The 26,638-nt window shown below is 39.6% G+C and overlaps 1 protein-coding gene across 1 annotated transcript in view; it reads right to left on the bottom strand.

Annotated features, from left to right (window-relative positions):
• The window catches only part of LOC130425159 (cadherin-22-like), a 144,443-nt gene that overhangs the window by 74,538 nt on the left and 43,267 nt on the right, over nt 1-26,638 (bottom strand). Inside the window, 1 exon segment of the mRNA XM_056751245.1 lies at nt 436-1,350. Within this exon segment, the coding sequence (XP_056607223.1) occupies nt 436-663 (228 nt within the window). The 5' untranslated portion in view covers nt 664-1,350.

Raw genomic sequence — 26,638 nt, 5'->3', positions numbered from 1 at the left:
TTTGCATTATAAGAGTATTTTCACAAGATTATTCATGCATATTCATACATAAGCTGAAACCGAACATTAGATTGTTTTTACATAATACTGTAACTCTCTCTCTTACTCTCTCTCTCTCTCTCTCCCCCCCCCTCTCTCTCTCTCTCTCTCTCTCTCTCTGACACACTTTGCAAATGTAGCCAGATACAGAAGTAACCCACAGAGGTGATAACAGCTGAAACTGTACTTTTTCTAACAGAGAACCTGCTTTAGTTTGGCCCACATTGAGTCAAACCTGTACTTCCCGTGACCTATCCCGACATTCCAGCGCTCCCTTATTTAAGTGCCCGCTGCATGCATCTCTCTTGGCTTAAAACAAACTACTGTAGACTTGAATCCTCATGGAAGTACAAGCGGCTCTAAAAGACGATAAAGCAGCAAACACATCAGATTTACCTTTCCTACGTAGAGCGGCTCTGTCCCCGTGTATTCCTCCACAACGAAGAACTGATTCCAGACCCAACCTCTCTTCACCCGTTCCAGAGACATCGGCGATTGCTCAGGACCGTCTCCATTCATCCCCACACTAGTCCTCAAGGTCTGACCAGTCAACCATCCACAGCACTGCAGAATTCCCAGAGCGACCGTCAATACCCACGCTCCATCTCTCCAGCCAGGAGCCATCTTCAAAACCGTATCCAATTCAACATGGGGCAGAAGTTACAAACGTGTTCGGGATTGAGGTTTTCTTCTCAAGCTGGAGGAAAGCTCCTGGGATTGAAGATAAATGAGACCTCTGCTGCTCGATGAATCTATAAATCCAGTGGATTTCTTATCATTTGGCTCAAATTGGAGAGGGCATTCGAGAGACGGTTCCACCGAAGATGAGGCCGCGGTCAGAACTTCTGCATTGTTGTGTTTCTGAATTAGACCACCACCATCACCAAAAGCAATTTCAGAGCGAAGTGAGTTTTACGATGAACGGCTGTCGAGCAAAACTGCAAACATCAAACAGCGCAAGTCAATGAAAGTTGTTCTCTGGGTTACTCTCAGCGATTCCATTGAGATTCTTCTCCACGTTAACATTTATTGACAGTCAACATGCCATTTTTAGAAAAACAAGACATAATCCAAGAGTTTTTCAGACTGGACCCTTCACGATTCCAACTACATATCTTTCAACAAAAATGGAATAAATCCTAAATTTTCATTTAAAGAGTCAACAGTGAGTTACTGATGTGAGATCCGGGGGTCTTAGAGTTTTAATGCTTTCACGTGGCTCTCTACTTGACCCGCTGGGTTGAGAATGTGACGCACAGGTTTTGACGGAAAATTGGCGGTGAGTTCATGTTGACCTCAGCAGCAGATGACCTATGAGAGAGAACAGATAATTGGTTAGAGAAAATAAATGCTCTGCTGGGAAAATTAGATCATACATTAACTATTGCCAATAAACTGACCACACAATACAACAGATGAAAATAACAAGTTTAAAAATATGGAATGACACAAATGGGCTTTTTGTTGTGATGATGTTCTCCATCTGAACCTGTTCGTCATCCGCTGTAAGCAGTTCTGAGTCCTTTCATCGCGTCTTACATCCTCCAAGAGAGCCGCTTGGAAATACACTTTCATTTTTGTGATCTACCTGAAACGCATTTCTCACGGCAGAAATGTCGTGCTCAGCAAAAGCGGGGATAATGTGGTAAGCCCATGAGCAATGTCTTGTGTGTAAGAGAGCCAGGTGTGGCGGGAGAAAGAGGGAGGTTTATATATCACCTACCCGCAGCATCTGTCCGCCCGCTCGCGGGGGAGATGTCTGATTCATTGCATGAGGGAGCACTAATTGGATAAAAGTATTAATGAATTAATTCAATCCATCAGAGCGGCGACCCTAATGCTGAAAACAAACAGCGGTCAGGAAGGTGAAGATAAGCGCCGGCCCCCGTTGCGCATCAGCCAAACTCCGTCGGGCAAAGAACATGATTAATGCTCTTTGAGTCTTTCAGAAGAAAAGACAAACAACGGCGTTTAGCGTGGCCGAAGTGTCACAACCTCACGGTTAAAAGATTACGGCTCCGGTGGATGAGCCGCGGCGCGCGGCAGGCCTCCGGGATGTGTTGTTTAAACTTTGGTGAGCGTTTCTGGAGGGTTCAGAGGTAAAGAAAACACTGAATCTTTAAACTAGCCTCACAACTGATCATTCCTGGAGAATGACTCAAGCAAAGACGCTTGTCTTGAAGAATTATTTCATGATCATCCCTGATAGCACACATTTTACATTTGGGAGATCAATGTTTTATTGATGCTCAAGTGTTATACGAATCTGAGACGTGTCCTGTCAAATGTCATGAAGATGTCGATAAGACGTATGTAAAACAGCCTCTTCTAAGAAGATAATCAGATCTCCACAGCATATGTTTTCAAGATCTTCAGCAGGCATTTTACAGACGTACCTGTGCTATCTGACTGAGATCAGTCTAGTCTGCAGACTTGTTCCAACATGGTTGGGAAAAATATGTACAAACCCCATATTATCTTTTTTCACCGACCATCGATTAAACTCATGCAGTGTAGATATTTTTGTATTATTTCTCATGCAAACAACATAACCAGAATGCCATCCATACAACAGACTTTATAAAAGCACACAATTATCACATTGTTGCCTACTGTATGTAGACCTCCTGTGCTCTTTCTAGAATCATCTGAAAACAGTGTAAATGTCCAGACACCATTTGGACTCACGACGTTTCAAATGTTAGTTAGCGCTCTAAAAATACCACCGGGGCATTTAAAAACTATCATAGCTTCTCACAAGCGTATAAAACAACACCACGACCAGCGTCTTAGCAGATGGCACAGAGAGAAACACGCTTCTAAAGATAACTACCGACTCGCTTATTAACCACCATTAAAATAAATTAATCAGCTTTGTGTTACGTTTGTTGTTTTCTATATTAAAGGCTTTGACGTCTGACATTTAGAGACGCTTTAACGGGCATCTCAGGTCAAGCAGAGACTGCGTCTGAAAACAACTGATGCTTAAAACTATGACTGTGACTGCGTGTCAATAACAAAAAGAATAAATCTATCTATTAAATGAAAACATCAAGCAGGCTTTTTTTACATTTAACTAATCAAACATAATATTTATCATGTTTCTAATTATTGTGAAGCCCTCTCATCTTCAAAGTGATGAACTCCCTCAAAGAAAAACTGGTTAGGGAGAGGCCTTTTTGACTATTTAAAGTTTCTTTAGCCCTGCAAATATGAAGTATGAATAATTAGAACCCATCTGTGTCAAATATTTTTCTGAAGTCCTTGTTTGCGAGAAACCCCGAACCCTGTGGCGGTCAGCAGAAAATATACAAATCCTGCTTAATTCTATACCCTCAGATCACTACAAAAGTAAGCTCCACATTTGTAGTCTTGAAATTTACGATGTGTGCGAATGCTTTGGACCTTATTAGGACGGGGCCCACGAACGGCATTAAGATCCTGAATTTATTAAAGTCATCGTTTTTTGGAGAACATGAACAACATCAATTAGCCGGATTATGGAATGGCTGCAGATGACACAGGGCGGTATGATACAGTCGTGACGTTCCTCAACCACCCAAAACGTTATTGGCAAGCCGGACGCATTCGCTCGTGACCTATTGGGTCCCGGATTGATTATAAAACACGGCTGCTACTTCTCATCAGATGCCAGCCAGAGAGCAGAGGCCGTGACAGCCGACGGCCTCGTCCAGAGAGGAGACGAGTGATGGGCTCCAGGACTCTCTCTCTACCTCTCTGACAATCTCCTCCTCACCTGCGTGACATCCATCCGTTTAATAGGAGTCAGTGACTGTCTATTAACCGCAGCGCAGTGGCACAAACAAAGCCCTCGTGAGGAGGGTTAAAAGCAATTCCTGAAGGTACGGTTCAAAATATTTGAAGGGAAAAGATCAAAAACAGGAGACTAATTTAAAACTGGGATTTGAAGAAGAAAAAGGCGGTGTTTGGAAACTAATAGCCTGAGGTTAATAAGCCGAGCTCGCTGTGGGATGTTTTGATGCATCATCCGATTATACGTTTGCCAAGCGCTCCCCCCAAGCGCCTATCAACGCATGAAAGCTTGCATCAAAGCCAAAACCGCACGCGCTTCTGACGGCTGTGGTCATTTAAATGAACCGTAGACAAGTTCCAAAACCATCACTGTTCAAAATCCTAAAATGATGTCCAGGATTATCCATACATGTTGGCTAATGAACAAACACTGTCACAGATAGCAAAGGTTTAAATTAACATTGATGAGTCTGATTCATTTCAAAAAGTTCAGAGACCTCAGAAAGAAGTGAGAAGAAACATGCTTTGAATCTACGGTGTCAAGCATTATTTATATGGCTAGTGAACAAAATATACAAAAATACACAAAAATCTTAAATTAATATCAAGAGGGGCTGATTCATTTTAGCTAAATGATTCATTTGAATGATTTACATCAGAGACATTATAAATAACCGTGCAAAAAATGACTTAAATTTAGAAAAATCTGATTCATTTTCACTAAGTGATTCATTTGAGGGTTCACTTTAGAGACTTTAGAAAGAATTTAGAAAAAAATGATTTAAATTAACATAAAGGGGTCTGATTCATTTGAGCTAAATGATTCATTTGAGCGATTCACTTCAAAGACTTTAGAAAGTATTTAGTAAACGACTTAAATTAACATAAACGAGTAAAGTCTGGTTCGATTTTAGATAAACGATTCATTAGAATGATTCACTTCCTAGACTATAAATAAAAAATGAAAAAATGAGAAAAAATGATTTAAATTTTGAATGATTTATTTGAAAGACTATTTAGTAACTTTTTATTAGATTTTGATCAAGAGAAACGATGCATAATTTACTATATTATTATTATAGTGTCTCGCAGGTTTACAGATTTTTCATGAATACAGAATGGAAGCATACGTAAAGAAAAGTCACATGTATGTCAAATAGCTTGAGAATGAACGAAAGGAAAAAAATGACGAAAAAGTGAAAAAACTGTTCACACATAAAAGCATTTGTAGGCCTATAACGTAATTCAAACGCAAGGCGCTTTAATGCAAATGAACACATTTTGATACAAAAAACATGCACTTAAAATTGTGCAATGCTAATGATGCCATTATAATTTTCAAAATACAATTTCAAGTCTAAAAACCTCTTTAAACCATTTACCATGATAGCAAAGCGTAAATATGCGAACAAACCATTCAGACTGAAACCGCAGCACAAACACAGCACCCCATCTGTAATTATTGGGTATTAGCGGCCATACAAGCAAATCCCACACAAAGCCAAATATTTAGTGAAGTGTGATGAGTTAGCCAACACTAACAAACACCTGGACAAACCTCAATACCTCTAGTGTCGCTTCACTCCGCCATTTGGCAGCGACTCGGAGCTCTAGAGAGCAGCTATTATGCTCTGGAACAGGCATAGTTTCATCCGGTTAGACGCAGCCCGTCCAAGACATGCTGTTTCCTTGGCAAAGTGGACTGCGGCGTGTTCGAGAGGCGTGGGGGGGGTGAAAGTGGACCGGATTGGCATGCGGCCGCTGCTGTAATAGAGCGAGCATACAGAATAAATGTTGCAGTACTGTACGCCATCTCTCATTACGGCCCGTCTTTGCTTACAGGAGCTAATGAGAGGAGACGTATATTGTCGGGGCTTTAGAAAAGACGTTCAGATGATTATGGTAATTGCAGTTTTGAGGCCTTCCGCCTCCCATCCGCTCCATTACAGAGAGAGAAACGGCAGACGCTTCACCTGAGCCATCTATTCACATCAGAGCCGTCCGTTCTCTCCCCTATTATTTCTCCTCCCTCAGCAGGATTTTTCGTCCCGCCTGCTGCACAATCACGCAGTCACTCATCTCACGGGTGACCGGCAGGAGTAAGAGCTCGGGCGCTGACCGGTGAACGGGTGTGCGGGGGGGGGGGGAATGAGGCGACGGACGCCGCTGGCAAAGGCAGAGGAGGCGAGCAGGCAGCTGACAGCTGTCCATGGGATCCTCAGGGTCCTCACCGGGGGGACGGGGTCTCTGCAACCACAGTCCCAACCCGAGGGTCACCGGGTACCCCGCTGCTGCATAAGGGGTTTTGTATTAACAGTCCTTCAAAAATAGCCATGTGTTCTGACCAAGGAGACAGAGAGAGAAAAATAACATTTCACAACTTTAACAGACCACTGGTGAAAAATAAAATATACATGATAAAATATCATAATTTAATGTGTGATTTACAGTGTAGCCTGTGTTGCTTGTGTCTTTCTTATTAAAAAACGGGTTTCTGTTTAAGAAAGCCCTTTAAAAGCCAAACAGCAGAGAAGTTTTTATCACAAAACAAAAGGATTTATAAATTAAATATATAATATGGGTTGTAACATTCCAACTAAGCTACACTTTTAGAACATTTTGGCAGAGAATGTGATCAAAAATCACCATACAATATACAATAAAAAGCTTCCAGAGATACTAAATAATGCAGAACAAGGCTCCTATCTACCAAACAGACAAATGTTTACCTCGATGTATTAAAGGGGAAACTGAGAAAAAGAGCTAAAAAACAACACAGAAACAAACATTTTCAAAGCGTCTATTAAAACAGAATTGATACAAAAAATTACCAACAGGATGACATCCAATAATTTTGTTATACCAAAAAATGACACAAATATATATTATATCGAATCTCAATAAAGATCATTTCCTGATCATTTTAATTTAGCAAAAAACATATCAATAAAAAGTCACAATAGGAATCGTTTCAACGGTGTTGTTTAGATTTTGGAAACATGGACTTGTATTTCTCTCCGTCTGTTTCCTCCGTGAAGGCATTCAGCCTCCATCAGGCCATTAGCGCTGTTAGAATGTCACCTTGTGTCCGCAATAGAGACGCTATAAAAAGAGAAGTCTGAATGCATCAGTCAGGCCACTACGATCTCCAAAACTTCTTCTGCGGATGCATTACAACACACACGCTCAGAAAACATACGACTCCAACACGAGACCTCCAGTAACAGATCAAAGCATCTGCCCGATGGAGACGGGCATGACATCTCATGCAACCCTTTGCCAGGGTGTTTACACACAGCTCAAGAGAGCTCTGATACATCATCAGAGATTTTAAAATGAGTGCACAGATGAGACCAATGCAATTTCATTTGGAATGAAGCTCACACAGCCACTTCTGAACTAGAGACAGAATGAGAAGAGCAGGATTGACAGAAGACAAAAATGCAATTTTAGATTATTTAGATTATGTTAAAAAGTGGCTTTGATCTTTAAGTGTAGAGGTTCAAGTGTGTACAGACACAGAAGAGCGACTTCAATATGTGGTAAAATTACCATGGCAAAGAAAAATCTGAGATCTCTTAAATAGACATCTTTGACACGAAATTAAGAGCAAATGGAAACTTTTAAGACTTCTCTGTTTTTTCATTATAAGAGATGTCAACCATGTGTGGAACTGAGCTCAGATGGAAATTATTAAAGATCTCAATATCAGCTCAAACAGTTCTCATCACATCCAGATGATTTGACCGCTACAATCTCCATTCGTTTTACACCTCCATCATGTGTTTCAACAATTACACTTTCATTTGTTTCTGTTTTCATTTCTTCAAAGCAATTTTAAAAGAAAACTTTGAGACTAAAGGCCGTTGCACATTTGCGTCCGAAATTTCCGCACGTTAAAAAATAAACACAACCTCGCGCTGTCAATCACATTTACACACCACCACCGATATTTTCGTCCGTCATAAAAATATTTTGGACTGGGTTCGATTTTCTCCATTTTTTGCATCCGTAGCAAACGTTTTGACAAATTCAGAGATACAGTACAAACGAGCGACCAATACGAAAAAACGCAAACGAAAATTTCAGACCATATGTGCAAAGACCTTAAGATGATGCTTCAATGAACCACAACTGAGAACTCCATCAAATCTCCTTAACTATGAAAGAGCAACAACATTTTCCTCCGGGTTGTAATATCTGGGTAAATTGCATTCTCCAATCAGTCTCGCGTACTGAAGAGCCGAGCGCCTCTGAATGAGATTTTGTTTGGTTGTATTGTCTCCCGCAGCCCTCCAAATGAAAACGCATTCTTGACGATACACAAGAAAATCAAACTTATTCACCACGAAAGACCTTTCCGAGCTGAAAAAATAAGCCGGTAAAAGCCTATTGTGTTGACTCGTTACAGCGGTAAATCTGAGCTATTCAAAATTCACAGGCGCCATTGTCCACAAACAATCCAATCGTGAGGTACCGTCAACACTGAATCCTCCAAGACACCTCATTTGAATATTTCATCATCAATCGCCACGACTCACTCCTTACGAGAGGCCAAACTCCGCTTCCCATCTCTCCCACAATGCAGTTCATTTTGTGGATGTCAGGCACACAGCTGGAACATCTCTTCACCGCAGACTCGTATATCCCCGCTGAGAGCTGCAGTCAGCCGTGAGATCCCCATTAGGCCGGCCTGCGGTCACCGAGGGCCGAGCTGTTGGCCCGACTCTGCTCACCTTCAGCTGATCAACTCGCTGCCTCCAGCGCAGACAAAAATCACTCGACTCAAAAAGCGGGAGATGCTGGTTGACCTGTGTTCACGCGAAGGAAATAAACCTTGAAAACAGCGTAAAGCTACGCTGCTGTGATGGAGAGGGCAAGCGTGCGCCAAGACTGATGTGGACGGGTACAACACCGACTGGAGAAAAGGTAAACATGGAAATGCACACACAATTTGAGAAGAATTGATGGAGTCGTGGTCTCAACTAGGTCACAGATGTTTCTCGTGAAATTGCTTTGGAGAAATAAAAAACGGAAACAAATGAGTGTAATTGCGGAAACACATGAAGGGTGTGGAGATGTAAAGTTTTTGTAGAGATGATATCATCTGGATTTGAGTAAATGTGATGAGAAATGTTCGAATTCACATCTAGATCTCTTGATTGACAGGGTTGACCAATTTGAGCTCAGTTTGACACATTGGTGACATCTCTTCTCGAACTCTAATATCGGACACATGTGTGACATTTCTGACTCTCTTTCTCAAGATAAATATCTGAGATGTTAATGAGACTTAGTTGAGATGTTAAGAAGTCTTTTTTCGAGTTCATATTAAGATCTTCAATGACTCTAATGACATTTGTGAGATTTCTCCAAATACCAGAGACGCGGATGAGCTCAAGTTTCTTGCTTTCCATTTATTCTCATTAATATCCAGGCGAAATAACAAAGATAGAAATGAGATCTCGTCTGAGATTTTTCCTTCTTATTTACTGATTTTAATTCATAGCGTCCTCTGAGACACTTGTGTGAGTTGTTTACAGATGCCAAACGCTGACCTCTTTGCTCAGAACACGTGTCATCACACGAATCGACAGGCTGATGGATATTGTGATTCATAAAGAGTCTCCTGGTGTCTCCCATCAAGCGTTTCTCAAAACCTACAAACATTCTGACAGACCCAGCCCATGACTCCGGGGAACTCCAGGGGTGGATGGAGATAACTAGCAACGTTTGAAACCCAACAACATCCCTGGAGGATCCAGAACGAAGCAAGAAAAATATGTTTGGATATAATATTATCTCACAGAAGCCATTATAGCACCTTCATCTCATGGGCCGGCAGCGGAAGATACTGTGTGTCCTGTACTGTATATCAGCCTATTCTGACTTTCAGCATTGCGGAGAAATGAGAAACATCATGCAGATAGAAGACTTCAGTATTCATGTCTCCAGGGCGTCACTCTGAAATTGAAAAAAAAAAACGCAGATGGAAAGAGAACCAAACATATATTTTACACTATAAACATCGACATGAGTCGAACACACGCTTGTCATTTCATGACCTTTTCGTGTGTTAAGTAATTTAAAACACTGGAAATGGATTTAAGAAAAATATATTTTCTTTCTTATTAGGATGCAGCTTGTACAACCTAAAATAACAAAAAAAAGGTAATTTGACATTATTGTCATGTCGATTAAGCACCAGCCTCTATAGTACAGCAATGCAAAAACAATCAAACATATTCTGCATTTATTTCTGCAAGGTTGTATTTACGATGGCAAATTTTCAAGTTAATGTATGTTTTAAGTTTTAATCGTACGGTGATTCCAACACAATAACATTCAAATAATGTATTACAGAACACGTTTGTACAGTCATTTAATGCACTTAACGCTGTGCCGTTTTACAGTAATGAGAATCTAATGAATCATTCAAATAAATGACTGACAAACACATTTGAAAGTAAAATGTCTTCGTGCGTCTCAATAATGAGAGAAACGGAGGAAAATGTGCTTAATTGTCATGCAAATATTCTCACAATGCATAAAGATCTTAATGGTCTCGAAATAAGATTAATTTAGTATTTTTTATCATGTGATTTGGGGATAAAAGGTTTTCTTTTGTCAAGTTCTGTTGTGTCGCTGACCTTTGAACGTGTGAATCTGTTCACATGTAGTCTCAACATTGTTGTCTCTCTCTCTCTCTCTCTCTCTTTCACTCACTCACTCACTCACTCACTCACTCTCTCTTTCACTCTCTCTCTCTTTCTCAATTTAAATGTGTTATGAAATTAGCATGACAAAATGTACATTCGTATTGCCAAAGCAAGTATGTAAACAAACCAAAAGAAAGATAATTATAGTAATAAAATAAAGTGTGATGTATGTAGTGCAACTCTCTCTCTATCTCTTTCTCTCTCTCTCTCTCTCTCTCTCTCTCTCAAAGGTTGAATGAATGGAGATCTGGCACTGACTGACATCTCCATTACTCTCGTCGTCATTACAATATTGGCTAATAAATCTGTTCGGAGGTTTTTCTTCGCCCGGGGCTGGAAATACGTAGGCCATCGACTGAGGAAAATGAATAAATATGTAACAAGGACATTGGATGGAAGAAGAAAGCAATATGTTGAATTGTCATTCACGTGAGAACTCAGACATTGTTGAAAGGGAAAAACCTTTAACCCTCCAAAAAGCTTCGATTTGCAAATGAATAGATTGAAAACGATTTAATGTGTGAAACAAATCCAAACAACTCATTTTCATAAAATATAAAACATCTTCAACATTGACTTCAACTGTATAAAGCAAACCACATAAAAAACACTTTTATCTACGGGAAGAAATGTAACCAGAATGTTTCTCTGTGAGATACCACATTCATTCAGTGATTTATACTTGACACCGCGTCTAAAAGCTCATATGCATAATGTGCAACAATCTAAACACACCGCCTCCAGTAAACGCACAATATAAAGTTGATAGTCTGGATAACAAGACCGTTCAACGTGAATTTTATGTGCGTCTCGCGATATATTTGTCTAAATAACACACAGCCGCCTTTTTATCCTCGCTGTCTTTCTCGGCGGGTTACGACTGCGCAAACAATCTCTTAAATTAGCCGCGGAGCAGAGAAATACCTTTAAAGCAAATTTATGAGAGAAACGCTCATTCAGAACCACAGCAACAAACAGACAATATAAGGCAAATACAGGCGAATTCTGCCACGCTATAAAAAGGCATTTCTGTCCTGAATACGCAATGAGTTTTTATTACTGCCGGTTTTATTTTACCTAGAAACACAACAACCTCCAGCACACACAATAAAAATCTATTCAGTCGCACTCACAGGGTTTGTAAAGTTTCATTAGAAAAAGTGAAACGCACGTCCCAGTAACGTACGTACTGATAAAATGTAAATCTTAATTGTTACCAAAAATGTCATCATTTACTCAAATCTGAATACATTTCTTTAATGTGATGAGCGCAGAGAAAGATATTTGGAAGAATGTCAGTAATCAAACAGTTCTTGGCCACCATTGACGAAAAATGATTTGTAAAAATAAGGAAAACAGTTCTGGGGCACTTTTGACTCCCATTATCATTTTTCATTCTATGGAGTCTAAGAATGTTTTGGTAACAAGACAGTCTTCCAAATATCAGTCTCTCTGTTTATCAGAACGACGAAATGTAGACAGATTCAGAGCAACTGGAGGGCGAGTAAATGATGACAGATTATTATTTTTGGGTGACCTGTCCCTTTAAAGCCTCTGTCAAATGCATATACGTATAGGTACTGCATGATTCTTTGGTTTGCGGTCACATTCTGGAAATTGTCCATGACAAAATTTGGTGGAGTGAATAATGGTGTGCTGTACGGGCCTGTGGAAGAGCAGCTGAATTGGGATGGGAAGTAAAGCTCTGTTGAGCTCACGGTCCCTGCTGTGTACGGTGAAACGAGAAATGTGCATTTACCATGTGCCCGTCCCACCGGACCCGCTGCAACGCTCCACAATAACAGTCCCGATGTGTTATTAAGCCATGCGGTATATAACCAGTCAATCTCAGTTCATGTATAATGTTGAAAATGTGTTAGTAAGTAAAGTAAAAGTAAAAACTCGGTCATCATTTTTTCACCTTCACGTCAAGAAACTTGCATCTTACTCTTTGTTTTGTGGAACACAAATAAAGGTATTTTGAGAAATGTCCAAGTGGTTGTGCATTCGTACAATGGAAAAAGAGTTCAATGTTGTTTGGTAAATGTCTCGTTTTGTTTTGTGTTCTGCAGTAGAAAGAAAGTCATACAGGTTTGGAATTACATTTGGGTAACATTGTAACATTGTAACATTGCAACACGGAAACATTGTAGTTTGATGGGACTGGTATTGGAAACGAGTGTTGGTTCAGCCTCCTAAAAAGTCACATGTGTCCATCATGCGTGCCGTTTTGGAGATTGAAAATATCAGCATTAAATGTTAATTTCTAAGAGGCGGGTTATAGTTAAACAAAGCATGAAGCTTGTCAATCAAAACTTGTATTTTACTCTTTGTTCTGTCGAACACAAAAGAAGGTACTTTGAGAAAAGTCCCAGTGGTTTTGTGGTCATGCAATGAAAGTCAATGGAGTTCTGTGTTGTTAGATGTATATCTTGTTTTGTATTCTGAAGCCGAAAGAAAGTCTTACTTGTCAAATTAAACTGTACTTTTTCCAAAGCCACAATTCCCTCTGACAATAAATGATCCTCGAGACGAGACCAGGGCTTATTTTGAACACTAACACATCATCTGACAGACTGAAAGTTTAAAATCACAAAAGGGAAAAGCCCCCATGATTCACAGAAAGACCCTCAGGAGCAGCGTGCTCATCTTACGGGTCGCATTACTGCGCCGCATTCATCCCATGCATGAAGTAATGACGCAGAAAGTGTTTGAAAAGGATGTTGGAAGTGAACCTCGTTACAGGTCACATGACCACCTCTGTGTCGCCTCCGTTCATCTCTCTTAATTACAGGGCAACTATTCCTTCGTTACGCTTCATTAGACACTTTGTTGGGCGGTTAGTGATGTCAGCAAGACGATGGAGGAGCACAGCGACTCTGAAAATATAATGAATAGTTGGGAGAGACAGAGTGTTATGGGTCAGAGAGAGACGGACGGATCAGAAAGAGTGAGAGAAAGACTGAGAAATCTAGACGGGATTTCAACTTTTTGAATATAAACATGAATAAGTGATTTCAAAATCAATGAATGCTTTGACCATTATTTGTAAACGCGGGCATGTACATTGATGCTTAAATAATCCATCCATCCATCCATTTTCTACCGCTTATCCGAACTACCTCGGGTCACGGGGAGCCTGCGCCTATCTCAGGAGTCATCGGGCATCAAGGCAGGATACACCCTGGATGGAGTGCCAACCCATCGCAGGGCACACACACTCACTCATTCACTCACACCCTACGGACAATTTTTCCAGAGATGCCAATCAACCTACCATGCATGTCTTTGGACCAGGGGAGGAAACCGGAGTACCCGGAGGAAACCCCCGAGGCACGGGGAGAACATGCAAACTCCACACACACAAGTCGGAAGCGGGAATCGAACCCCCAACCCTGGAGGTGTGAGGCGAACGTGCTAACCACTAAGCCACCGTGCCCCCCAGGAACCGCGGCGCTTTCCAGGGCGCGGGCCCCTATCTCGGGGCGAACCCATTCCAGGGCGCCCTGCCCTTCACGAAGAAGAGAGAACTCTTCCCGGCGCCCCCGCCGGCTTCTCCGGTTTCGTTTGCGTTACCGCACTGGACGCCTCGCGGCGCCCGTCTCCGCCACTCCGGGTTCGGGGTGCTTAAATAATAAATAATAATAAATAATACAATTGTTACCATTTTAATTACCACCCTAATAACAGACATACACTCACCTAAAGGATTATTAGGAACACCGGTTCAATTTCTCATTAAGGTAATTACGGTGGTGGTGTAATGGTGTGGGGGATGTTTTCTTGGCACACTTTAGGCCCCTTAGTGCCAATTGGGCATCGTTTAAATGCCACGGCCTACCTGAGCATTGTTTCTGACCATATCCATCCCTTTATGACCACCATGTACCCATCCTCTGATGGCTTCTTCCAGCAGGATAATGCACCATGTCACAAAGCTCCAATCATTTCAAATTGGGTTTTTTGAACATGACAATGAGTTCACTGTACTAAAATGGCCCCCACAGAGAAAGGGGGTCAAACACAGTATTAGTATGGTCAGGTGTTCCTAATAATCCTTTAGGTGAGTGTAGATCTGGGAGACTGCTATTTGATGTCTGCATTTACATCTGCAAGACGTCTCTGAAATGTCAGATGTCATATAGACGTCTATATTTGTGAGAGATGTTTATGATTAAGAACGTAAGTAATAATCTTTTTTTTTAAGTTTATTCGATGTTTTGACACAGCAGATGTTTTCCAGATCTTCAGATTTTCAGCATGCTTCTTTAAGACATTCCTGTGCTATCTGGGTGCAGTTTAGCTACAATCACAATGATAAACTACGGTTACCATGGTAACACAATGGTTAATTGGTAGTTAGCATGATTTGAGTATAAATAAAGCTAAAAGCGATAGTTAAACTGTTGTTAATTTTCGTAAAGAGACACATCTCAGTTTAACTAAAAATATTCAAACATGGGTTGAGAGATCGCTTCATCATTTCCTTCATTGACCTCTAGTGTGTAAAATCTGTTGTTAACGGTCATTTAAATCAAAGAAATTACACTGTTGCTCCGACAGCTGCTTTATAGTTCGACCAAAAATAAAAATATTCAAAAATATAAAATGCTTCAATGGAAGTCAATGTGATCCAATGTTGCTTGGTTAGAAACATTGTCATATATAGTATAATACCTTGTTTTATTCTGCAGAAGAAAGTTGGTCATACAGGTTTAGAATGAAATAATTTCAATTTTTCGGCGAACTAGCCCGTTTTGAACTGCTTGAATTGAACGAAAGGTCAACATCGCCTAAAGGATCTGACGAAAAACAAAAAGAGCATCTACAAGTCCTATCTCCTTCTATAAACAAAAGAAGAAGAATTGAAATGTTGTTTTACTTTAACAAAATAAATCCATGATTTCTGTATGATATACATTTGAATTGTTGGCTTGCTGTCCTCCAGCCTTCAGTGACCGAGCTCGGTGTCTTTAGGGTCTTTACGGTCCACTGACCCGACACATTGCTTCTCGTTTATTTGCAGTTATGACGCTGTCGTCTCGTACATCACACACTGATCTGTGTGTACACACTTCCGCGTGCTGCATAAATACAAGCCGCTCTCATCGTCGCCCTGTCTCGTTCCATTAATCTTTATTGGGTCAAGGTCACACACATTACATCAATAGCCACACAGCCAATGAGCGCGCTGGAAGGTTTCTCTAGGGCCCTAATTTAATTTGAGCCCACCGGTGTCTCCACGAACAAGCAGCCGCTTGGCACGGCATTACATCTCGCTTCAGATGACATTAACCGGTGCGTTAGATTGCCGAGCACAAACAATTAGCGACGGCGTGGAGGACGATAAAAGGTGCAGATTAGAAGCGTCTACAGTCACCTTTTTTTCCGCACGGATGTTCAGAAAACGTTGCCTAAGCTGCGGATGATGCTGATATAATACCAGCGGACATGTCGATGCATTCAGCGGCGCTTTCATACAGCCCTGTTATTTTATTTGTTGTCGTCTCATGAATGCTAATCGTTCCATTTTCCCCCGCTATGAACCACGGTTAGCAAAAACTACATTGAGGAATTGAACGTCTCTTCTCATATCTCACTCGTGGCTTTAAGAAAACTCACCTGAAATCAGTGTTGAATGTGCTGGGAATATATTATCAGCCACGAACAAATGAAGAAACTCTTTGGAAAGAAATATACGATTTCAGAATCCACGAAGAGTACTGAATGGAGATGATAAAATGAAGATAGATTGTACATGTCAAATATTCTGACTTGACCAATCTGAGCTCACTTTCTGACAAAAGTTTTCATTTGGAGTTTGAAGCAAAAGCTTCAACTTTGATTTCCAACACACAACGCTCTTGGATTATCAAACACGGTCAAGCAGCTGTATAATCGTGTTGTGATACGACTAAACAATACCTTTCTGGTCTCTTTTCCTCTGTTTGTGTGAATATCTATAAATTCTGTATGCTGCTGTGGGTTCACACGGCCCCAGATGCAAGCGCGTTATATCACACGCCGCATAATAAAACAAATCATTGTTTGTAATGATGTGTCCAATCCTGTAGCAGAGTCCCGCTGGGGAGGGAATGAGACAGAAGCAATAGGATTTTGCTTTACATGCAGCCGCATACACACCAGTGCAACACTGACCATTTATCATACGGCAATGAGAGCAGCGTGTACCCGACTGCTGTTCTCATTACAGCTTCTGCCCTGCGCCACTGAATCTACAAACACATACAACAAGACCTCCTTAATGCTTTACACAGAAACAAACTTTTAAAGCCATTGCTCAAAATGCCTCTTATTTTGGTAACGCATGCATGAATATTTCTGTCTAAAGAAACGCTTCATAAAAGCCGTTCATACAAGTTTGAAATGGTATAAAGGTGCGCACTTTAAATAATGTAGTGTAAGACATTGAAATGATCTAGACCTGGGGTTTTCAAACTTTCTGATGCCAAGGACCCCAAATATGATGAACATTTTCTGAGGAATATATATCAATCTATAGTTTTTTTGTGTGTTTAGATAAATGGTAAATAGTATATCAGAAAGACAACACATTGTTTATAAGCCTAAATAGTCAGCAACAACTTCACTTCGAGTCCAAAGAAAGAAACTATAGTGAGAAAAACTCACTAGAAAGATACAAATATAAACACTTCTGGAAACTATACATAGCAACAACAAAAACACAGATAAACGCGGTGGATTTATGGATCTTTTCTCCTCGAACCCCAGTTTGAACATCTCTGATCTAGACAACAAGTCAGTACTAGTTATATCAACAACAGCGGTGAAAAGCATATAAAGGAGAAGTTCACCTTCAAAATAAAAATTCTGTCATCATTGACTCACTCTCTCGTCATATCAGGCCTATATGACGTTCTTTCTTCTGCAGAAAACAAAAGAAGATATTTTGAAGAATGTCGAAGAGTTTTCATTTTGAAGGCATGGCAAGTTTATTTATATAGCACATGTAATACACAAGGGCAATTCAAAGTGCTTTACATAAAATGATAGACAGAGAGAAATAAGAGGTATCTTTAAAATGCAAATGATTTAAGATCACAAATACTTCAGATTTTAAGAAACAATTTAACAGCAATAAATTTGAATCAAAATGTGAGTGTACTTTATATTTAAAAAGAATAAGAGCAAAAGACAAATTAATTAGAAATAGAAGTTGATGTAAACCAGCACAGTGCTCAGGTTGTGAATGTACAACTAAACAAGTTTTTAATTTGATTTTAAAAGTTAGTGTTGGTGAACCTCTGAAAAAACCTGCAACCTTCCTTTACAGTCTTTTATTTACCTCTGCAGGTTCAATTTATAACTTTAATTTGGCCTTAAATAATAAAGAACTTGTTTAATTATCAGTGGACAGTTGTAATGGCTCGGGATGTTAATTACCTTTAACAAATTGTACGTTTATAGTTGGCAAAGAGAAAAGAAACCAATTGAGAGGGAAGATCTGTTTCATCGCCCAACCGCAAAGAGCAAAAATAAATGTACTATAGAACTCTGAAGTCTTGGATGTCGGATAATCTATTAACGAACATAAAATTAACAACTGCATGGGAAGTAGGTCATTTTAAATGCATCAAATGTCAGAACCCTCTGGATTTTGACCTTTTTACCACAAAGGACTCGACCTTCTCTACTGAATCCTATTAATATCCTACAATCTCAAACTTTCTATGTCATCTTTTTCAACTTTATTAAACATAATATACAATTATGTGAACTATTTAGTAGTCAGAATTTCAAACACATCACACATAAACATCACAACACAACCGTTTCCCACATTCAGTGCAGTATTTGCGTTCAACCCTGTTAGCTCACGATTTTCCACAATAACAAGGTGACCCTGAAGGTCATCTGACATCTTTCTACAGCACACCAGAAGACGAGGAAGCAATCTGATTCCATTTCGTCAATTTTAACACAAATGACAGCACTGAAACCATTCTCCGCGCTGAAGCTTTCCACCCTGTTACTTAGGATTCTCACAAGGTTAAACTCCCTTTCTCATAGCATTTGCGAAAATAAAATATATACTGGATTTCCTATTCCAGCCACTATTTTGTTCCCAATTCATTGAAACTATCGCCACTAGTGTATTGGTTGGAAAGTGTTGCGTCTGGAATATTTCCCCTGGGCGAAAACACCATACCGTAACCCTGGTGTATTTTAAAAAGATACAGTTTAGTCGTGGCATATTTCAGCTGCAGGAGGCAAGTCGGGCAGATAGCGAGAGATGTGATGGGAATACACAAAACAGCACTTGGCAGAAGACATGAGGAATTACAGGTGTGTGTGTGTGTGTGTGGTAATGACTCACAGCACAGGGACTGTCTGTCCTAATGCTGTTTGATTCCTCTGGAAACACCGGCAAGCTAATGAGAGCCTCTAACACCTTACATATTAACACGGGATGAAGAAGTGACATCGTTTGAGTCACAAAAGCTTGCGTTATTCCCAGATCTAACCTTTCGGAGGAAAGCTTGACAGATTATTTTCATTACTGCGCAGAGACAGAGAACACACTTTCCATCGCAAGATGCTGCAATCGACAAACGCATTATGCAAATGCTGTTTGGACTATATTATCGTGTTGTTTCTCTACGCTACAAATGAGCAAGAAGTCTGATGATCCAGCAGGACGCTCTTAAAAGGACTTTAAGTTAGTGCGCCAACAAAAATTCCCTCAATGCCTGTTTGGGGACGTTCACTATTTTGCATTTGGCTGTTTTCCAAAATGACAATCGTTGCATTAAATGCACACATTATTATTGGCTCATGGATGGAGAACATTGCAATTCATTGTACTGTACATCGATAACCTTAAACAATGTCTAAAAGATGATCCAACCATTCACGTGGCCTCTTTGATGTCCAGGGGTGGACTGGCCATCAGGCGCACCTGGCATATTCCCGGTGGGCCGCTAACGTATTATGCTGGAACGGACGCTTTGGCCACTCTGATGGACGTATTTTAAAAGCGAATTCACGCACGGATAATGCAAAATACATGGGCGTGCGTAATCCCCCCCCCCCCCGCACAACATGTATCCTTCGATCATACCCCCGGTCGACGAAATACATCCAACCCAGACCTCCCTTTCCACGTCAAGAACAATATTGGAGGGCCGCTGTAGGCCAAAAATAACCAGAGCTTATTTCCCTTCCCAGACCAGCACAGGTGATGTCCGACGAAAAAACAACACCACTTAATATCTTGTACACTGAAATGCTCTGGAAATGTAGTTGGAACGTCTCATTGGCCCAACTGTCAATTCGGATCACAAAGGCACATTGAACATTTCGGTCTTATTTTCATTTATGTCAATGTAAATGTGGCGTCTAACCCAACAAAGGTCCACTGACACGTAAAATGAGAGAAATTTGAATCTAACACTTGTAATTATTCAAATCAATCTCACGTTAAGTAACACATTAACATGACATGAAAAAACGCAGCAGTCAAAGATGACGGAAGATAAAGATAATGAAGGAAGATAAACTGAGGTGTTGGTACGATTTTGCCTAGCAAGACCGCATAGACACAACTAAGAAAAGGTTCGGTCTCTGCTCTCAAACAAATTCGACGCCAGTTTTGATGATGCACCCTTCCACTGTCACAACAATATGATAAAATCATTGAAAATAAAACAAACGCATACACGGAATGACACAGAACAGGCCAGAGAAAGACAGAGAAATGAGATGTTTATCAAGTCTAAAGAACTGTGTTTCATGTGGAGATGACAACAGCCCCCCAGGCAAGCCCACAAAACTTCACACGAGAAACTTCATTTGTTCGGCACAAATCTCCTCGTTGATATAAACTTCAGCGCAGTGATGTATGACACGGCTGACATGATGCATAAAAGAGTAAAAAACAATACTTTTCCGAGCCATTAACACTCATTACCGTTTGTGCTGTTACGCAACAAAAAGAGGTGCTTCTGAGGACTCCGAGTTTGGGCTGAATTTAAATTTCAGCTGTATGGGAAACGACGCGTGGCACAAATCGTAGTTCAAGCTTCAAATGATCATTTCATTTGCATCAGATTCCTCCGAAAAAAGACGTCCGACAGAAACCGTCGCAGCGCCCGAGTGCCATTTTGATTACATTTAATCACTGTTATCGTCTCTCAGCTGTGACTCGCGTCAACGTTCTACAAGTGTGAAACGTCACGATTAAATAAAGGGAAACGTCTGTCTGTTTGCGTGTGAGAGAGACAGATTCGTCCCCTGCCGAGTGTACCTCTGCCACAAGTCATATCGCAGACAGATGAACGACAGAAGCAAATTAAAGACAAACAGCAGATAACACAACCCAAAGCAAGAGAGACTCCAGATGTGGATAAAGGTTTCATTCAAGAATAAAATTGCGTATGAATTCAGTTTTGACATTTTAAAGCTGTAATCTATATCGCCACCTCTGTCTGAAACATAAAATTCCAGGTTACTAAAATTGCATTTTTTGCATCAAAATTGCATTTCCCGCAAAACAGTTTCTCACAGCTTGTTTATATATTGTGATTGTGAGCTTAACATTATGAATCAGATAAAGAATTTAAACACTGAAACACCAATTTCAACAATATATATATATATATATATATATTCCATTCCATTCCATTTTCTACCGCTTATCCGAACTACCTCGGGTCACGGGGAGCCTGTGCCTATCTCAGGAGTCATCGGGCATCAAGGCAGGATACACCCTGGATGGAGTGCCAACCCATCGCAGGGCACACACACTCACTCATTCACTCACACACTCACACCCTACGGACAATTTTTCCAGATATATATATATATATATATATATATACATTTATTTATTTTACTTTTATAAGTTTATATACACTATATAAATATTTCCATATTATATAATATTTCTATATAACAATTAATATAAATATTATATGAAGAAGTAATAATATAAATATATTAAAAACATACCATATACTAACAATATATTATATTTAAACTGTATATATATAATATATATATATATGTATATATGTCATGATCCTGTCCTCCTAGTAGCTGTTTCTCTTGTTCTGGCTAACAAGATCATGACAGTCCCATGTCTTGTCTGTGTTGGAAGCACATGGCCAATGTTTGTGTCTTTGAGCCATGTGCTTTCCTGTCTTTCGTCTTAGCCACACCCTCTTGTTTCCTTATTCATTATCCCGTGGATAGTTTACGCCCTACACCTGTCTCCCTCGTTACCACTCATTAGATGCTTCCCTATTTAAAGTCCTTGTGTTTGCTGTCCTGTCTTGTCTGCCCCTAAAGGTTTTGTTTCTCAAAGTTGAGTTTTAGTCTTTGTTTTAGTTCTGTTTTCGTTCTGTTTTCACCTCGAGGGATTTTGATTTGTGTTGTGTTTTTTCATTATGTTTTAATAAATTAGTTTTGTTGAAGAGCTGTCTGCATCTGGGTTCCGTTTCATGCACAACCTGACATATATATACAGTGTATAAATATATATTTTCCGGTAGACAATCAATAACTGTTGAGCATTTTTTTTATTTAATGTATAAGTAATTCACACATTTTTAAATTCAATAAATCACTAATTTATACAATACATTTACAATAAAATGGTAATATAAATTAAATATAAAATAATTTTAAAATGACATTTTTTTATGTAATTTTATATGAATAGTATTATTGTCTTTAAGAGAATGTGTATATATATATATATATATATATTAGACAAAAGTTTCTCTGAAAGACTTAAAAAAATAATTTCAACGTAAAATGTTTTAGGATAAAAAAAGAAATGTCAACAATAAAAAATCTTAAAACGATATAAACAGGCGGCTTATCAATGTTCATGTTTTGTTGTTGACATTCATTGAAATACTACAGAATTTTGGTGTCGTTCCTGCTCATCTCTTACATATCAATCTGGTAAATACTATTAATCTAGTTATCCTCAGTTTTCTTCACATGAGGTCAGAAATACAAGATACAAACCTCCATTGTGTGACTACAGTGTTGAACTTCCCTGAATCCCAATTCAGCAGCTTCCTCTTTCCTGTCAATTCAATACAAATCTCAATTCAACATCCCGGGCACCCCGTGGCTAATTCTTGAAGTTCTGAGCGGCTTCCAGCTGGAGAGACAGTCACAGTCGCTTCATTCACAGCACATCTAAACCTCCACGGGCGCAGAACTCAATCAAACGCTCTCCATTTTTCATTAGGTATCAGACGGCGACATGATAGCGTCAATGAAACGCCTGCTCTCCTGTAATTAACAGCTGTTTGTCCACCGATCAATAAAAGATGTCCATTAAAAGTCCCTTCGCTGTCTCAGGGTCTTTGACAAATTTCCGTCCACTGAAAAAGCGCCTGTAGGAATTAGCAATATCGCCGCTAACGTGATTCACGGCTGGGCAAAGCAACTCGGCGGGGAAATACTCCCCTTTTTACGAGATTTTTAGCAGTCCTCGTAAAAGCGTGCTGGGTAATGATGAAGACTGACTTTCACCCCCAAATTGGACACGGGTGGCTGTAGTTCTCTCCCAACAAAGCGCGCAAAAGAAATTTGGTTTGTTCAATGTCGTCTCATGTGGGTTTTTGAAACTTGTTGAAATATAGACACGGTCTGTTGGCCATCAATATCAGAAAACTGGGATTTTAAAAGACTGCTGATGGGTTGCCATATAAAATCAATACTCGAGAACAGAACGGGATCTACGGGAGCTGTGTGCATGACAGATATTGCATCACCTGACAAACGTCCACGATGATAAACATTCGTCTGGTAAATCACCGGCAAACAACAAGTTCGAATCCCGAGCTGAACGCTTCTTCCACACACTAAAGGTAAAGAAAATACTGTAGTATTGAGTATGTAAGACAGCATGGCAGCGTTGGGACACCTCTTCTTCATCCGGCTTGACAACTCTAAAGCTTTGACAGATGACACAGACTCAATTATGGACCAATGTTTGCACCACAGGCTGAACTCTTGCTGTTCAACATCCAGCTAAAAGACCTTAAATTTCATCATCTCTGAACTTTTGCATTCATGCGTTTAAACATTCTGGCAGAAGTGAAAATGAAGGTAAAGCAGAACCTGCCCGAGCTGGAAAAGATTAAAAAGTCACAAATTACTAGTCTTCAAAGAGGTTGTGGGAAATATTGCCAAATGAACAGAAAAAACATGCATACCTCTCAAATCCACTGGATATGGTGCAGACCGAACCTGCTGAGATCTGGGACGCACTAATCCTAATCTCGCCTACTATGAGGACGGAAAACAGGGTTTCTTTTGAGTAACGCCAACTGGGACTCGGCCAGGATGCTTCTTTGAAGACTTCATTTGTATTTGCTCTCAGGACATGCTGCTACTGGCACACTAGGCTTATTATGATTCAGGATTCATGGAGGAACATGATTTAAAACATAAAATGATGTATAGCCGGACAGTGTTCATTTTTAAGTAGTGGTACCCGCCTGTCTCCATCGTGGCAACGGATGAGGGTATTGTGGCTGGTTGCTAGGGCATTGCGGTTTCTATGTTTTTACTTAGTGAAGTCAAAGAATATGTATTTTTCTTATACTGTATCTGAACATATAGATCAGGTCAGGCTTCAGTAAAATCTTAAGGGGTCTTTATCACCCCTTTAAATAGAATCAGATTTGTGGCAATAAACGGAATGCGATATTTCAAGAAATGGACGGACAGATGTGTTCAATGTGAGAGCTTGGGAAGGAAAGCAAACAAAATGTGGAGCGTAAATTAAAACTCTGGCAGTGATTTTTTTTATTTAATACACATATAAAAAAGTTTTCGTTGTGGAAAGCACTCAATAAACTCAATATCAAACAATTTAACCAGGTTTTCAAAAAAAACACATTCTTTCTTTTCACAAATGAAAATTTACGAGTTCACATCCAACATTTGACTTTACACTTTTAAATTTTGTATTTTATTTTATTCCCCTTTCTACACATGTTTTCACTTTTCTTCTTTCTCAGTCTATATTTTTTTATAATTTTTTTAACCTTGAGGTTTATTGGCACAAAACCGATTCTGTATGTAACCATATACCAGTCCTATACTTTAGCAATAGTCAACATTAAACATTACGTTTGTTAAAGTCTCCGTGAACCGGAAGTTGTGATCGTTGTGCTTCCGTATTTTGACACATTTCCGAGGGAATTTTGAATAAGAAAAATAGTGTCCGTTGCTTTCGTGTATCTTTGCGATTTGATGTATAATAACAGCCGTTGCATTTTGAAAGTAAATTGAGTTAAAGGAGTTAATGGATGCTCCGCACATGCTGTTTTACATACGTCATCAAAAATGGATAGTCATTACAGTACTGATGTTTATGAGGGCACGTGATTTAAAAAAAGAGAATGACTTACATTGATAAACTATTTACAATAAGCGCTGCAATATTTTATAGGCATTGTCAATTTTAATTTCACTGGGACTTTAACATCCGTGAACAACGTTCGGGTCGCATGACGAACGCTCTCATATGACTCTAAAACAAACTCACTGTCATGTGCATCTCATCTGTTTATAAATGATAATGTGAAAAGCACACAGCAGTCACAATCACTCAATAAAATCAATGTGGTTGAAGCGTATCTCTGCAACAGTTATGCGAGTCACGCCGGCGTTGTCGTCCTCGAGTTAAAGGACACACAAATACAAGGTATTAGGAGGAAAAAAGAGCGACTAAGCTTTGGATGGCCACTGCAGCTGACACTGAGGAAATCTATAGAGACGTTCACCTTGACTGAGACAAACGTCTGAAGACTTACAAACTCGTACAAACTCTTAACAATGGCACAATGCACAACCAACCCCTCAGCCTGTAATTTCTTCTTCTTCCATCACTTTTCATCTGCCGCAAGGTAATGTACGGTGTGTGTTTACTCACAAACACGCAGGATATCTGTGGTTATAGGGTCAGTCGATGTTCAGACACATCAACACATGTATCATCATAATAAAAAGATGTAAACATCTCTCAAACTGTCCTGCCCATCAAATGTGTTGAATCACCGCCTGCATTATTCTACATATAATTTATGATCAATCTCATTGTTTAAAACCTACAGAATATTAAACCCTGGTTTTTCAATATGCACCGAATCTGCATTGCAATCTGACTTAAGCAATGCAAAATACTCAACCTTCTTACATCTCCGTCAAATATCTACTCCTGAAGTAAGCAGAGTTTTACTTTGTGTGACTGTCACCGCGCGTCGGCTTCTCAAAGCCACTTTACAAGCATTGTGTCCCAGTTAGTCCTGCAATTAGATTCCTCGGCGTAGCGTAAAGGCTTGCTGAAGCTGACAGCGCTCCTACTGAAATAACTGCTGCTGGAAACTCTTGTTTTATTGCACACTGCAGATCTTTATTTCTTGGCATCGCGTTGGAGAGCTTTAGATGGTGTAATTACTGTGGTAAATTCCATTGGTGACGCGAAAACACCTAAATCAGCAAGCGCAGCATGTAAAGCACTAAAGATCTTCTCTCTTTCTGTATCAAACTAAAAAGACACTTAGACGGTAAGCAGAACGTGTTATGAAAACAGACCTCATTCCCTAAATGTACTTTAACACTTTACGTGTCGAGATGAAATTACGTAACAAAATGCATACATGTCTATGTTAAAATAGATGCTTTTTCAAAACTTTGTGAGCAATCGATGTTACCTGGTTTTCGTTTTATGTATTTTTTTCCATTATGAAAATTGGCTACACATTCCATAGTTTAGGATTATTAGAAATGTCATGATATATTTACAGTATATGGCAAGTTTCTATTTATTCTACTTTTTTATTTCTTATAATGAATGTTACATTTAATTTATTTTTTATGATTTCATTTATTAAAAAGTAAATAATATTTATAAAAAGTAATATTATATATTATTTAGTGGTGGGCTGTTAACGGCGTTAACGCATTGAGACTCTTATCGCGCGATAAAAAAAAATGTCGCCGTTAATCTATTCTCAAAGTTGTGTTGGGAGCTGGGTCTATACTACGCAAGCTATGATGACTTTCACCATGATATTTTGGCGCGGGTGTAT

The sequence above is a fragment of the Triplophysa dalaica genome, chromosome 6 (assembly GCF_015846415.1).
Source record: "Triplophysa dalaica isolate WHDGS20190420 chromosome 6, ASM1584641v1, whole genome shotgun sequence".
NCBI lineage: Eukaryota > Metazoa > Chordata > Actinopteri > Cypriniformes > Nemacheilidae > Triplophysa > Triplophysa dalaica.
The sequence above is the reverse complement of the archived record's forward strand: the minus strand, read 5'-3'. Positions and strand labels throughout refer to the sequence as shown.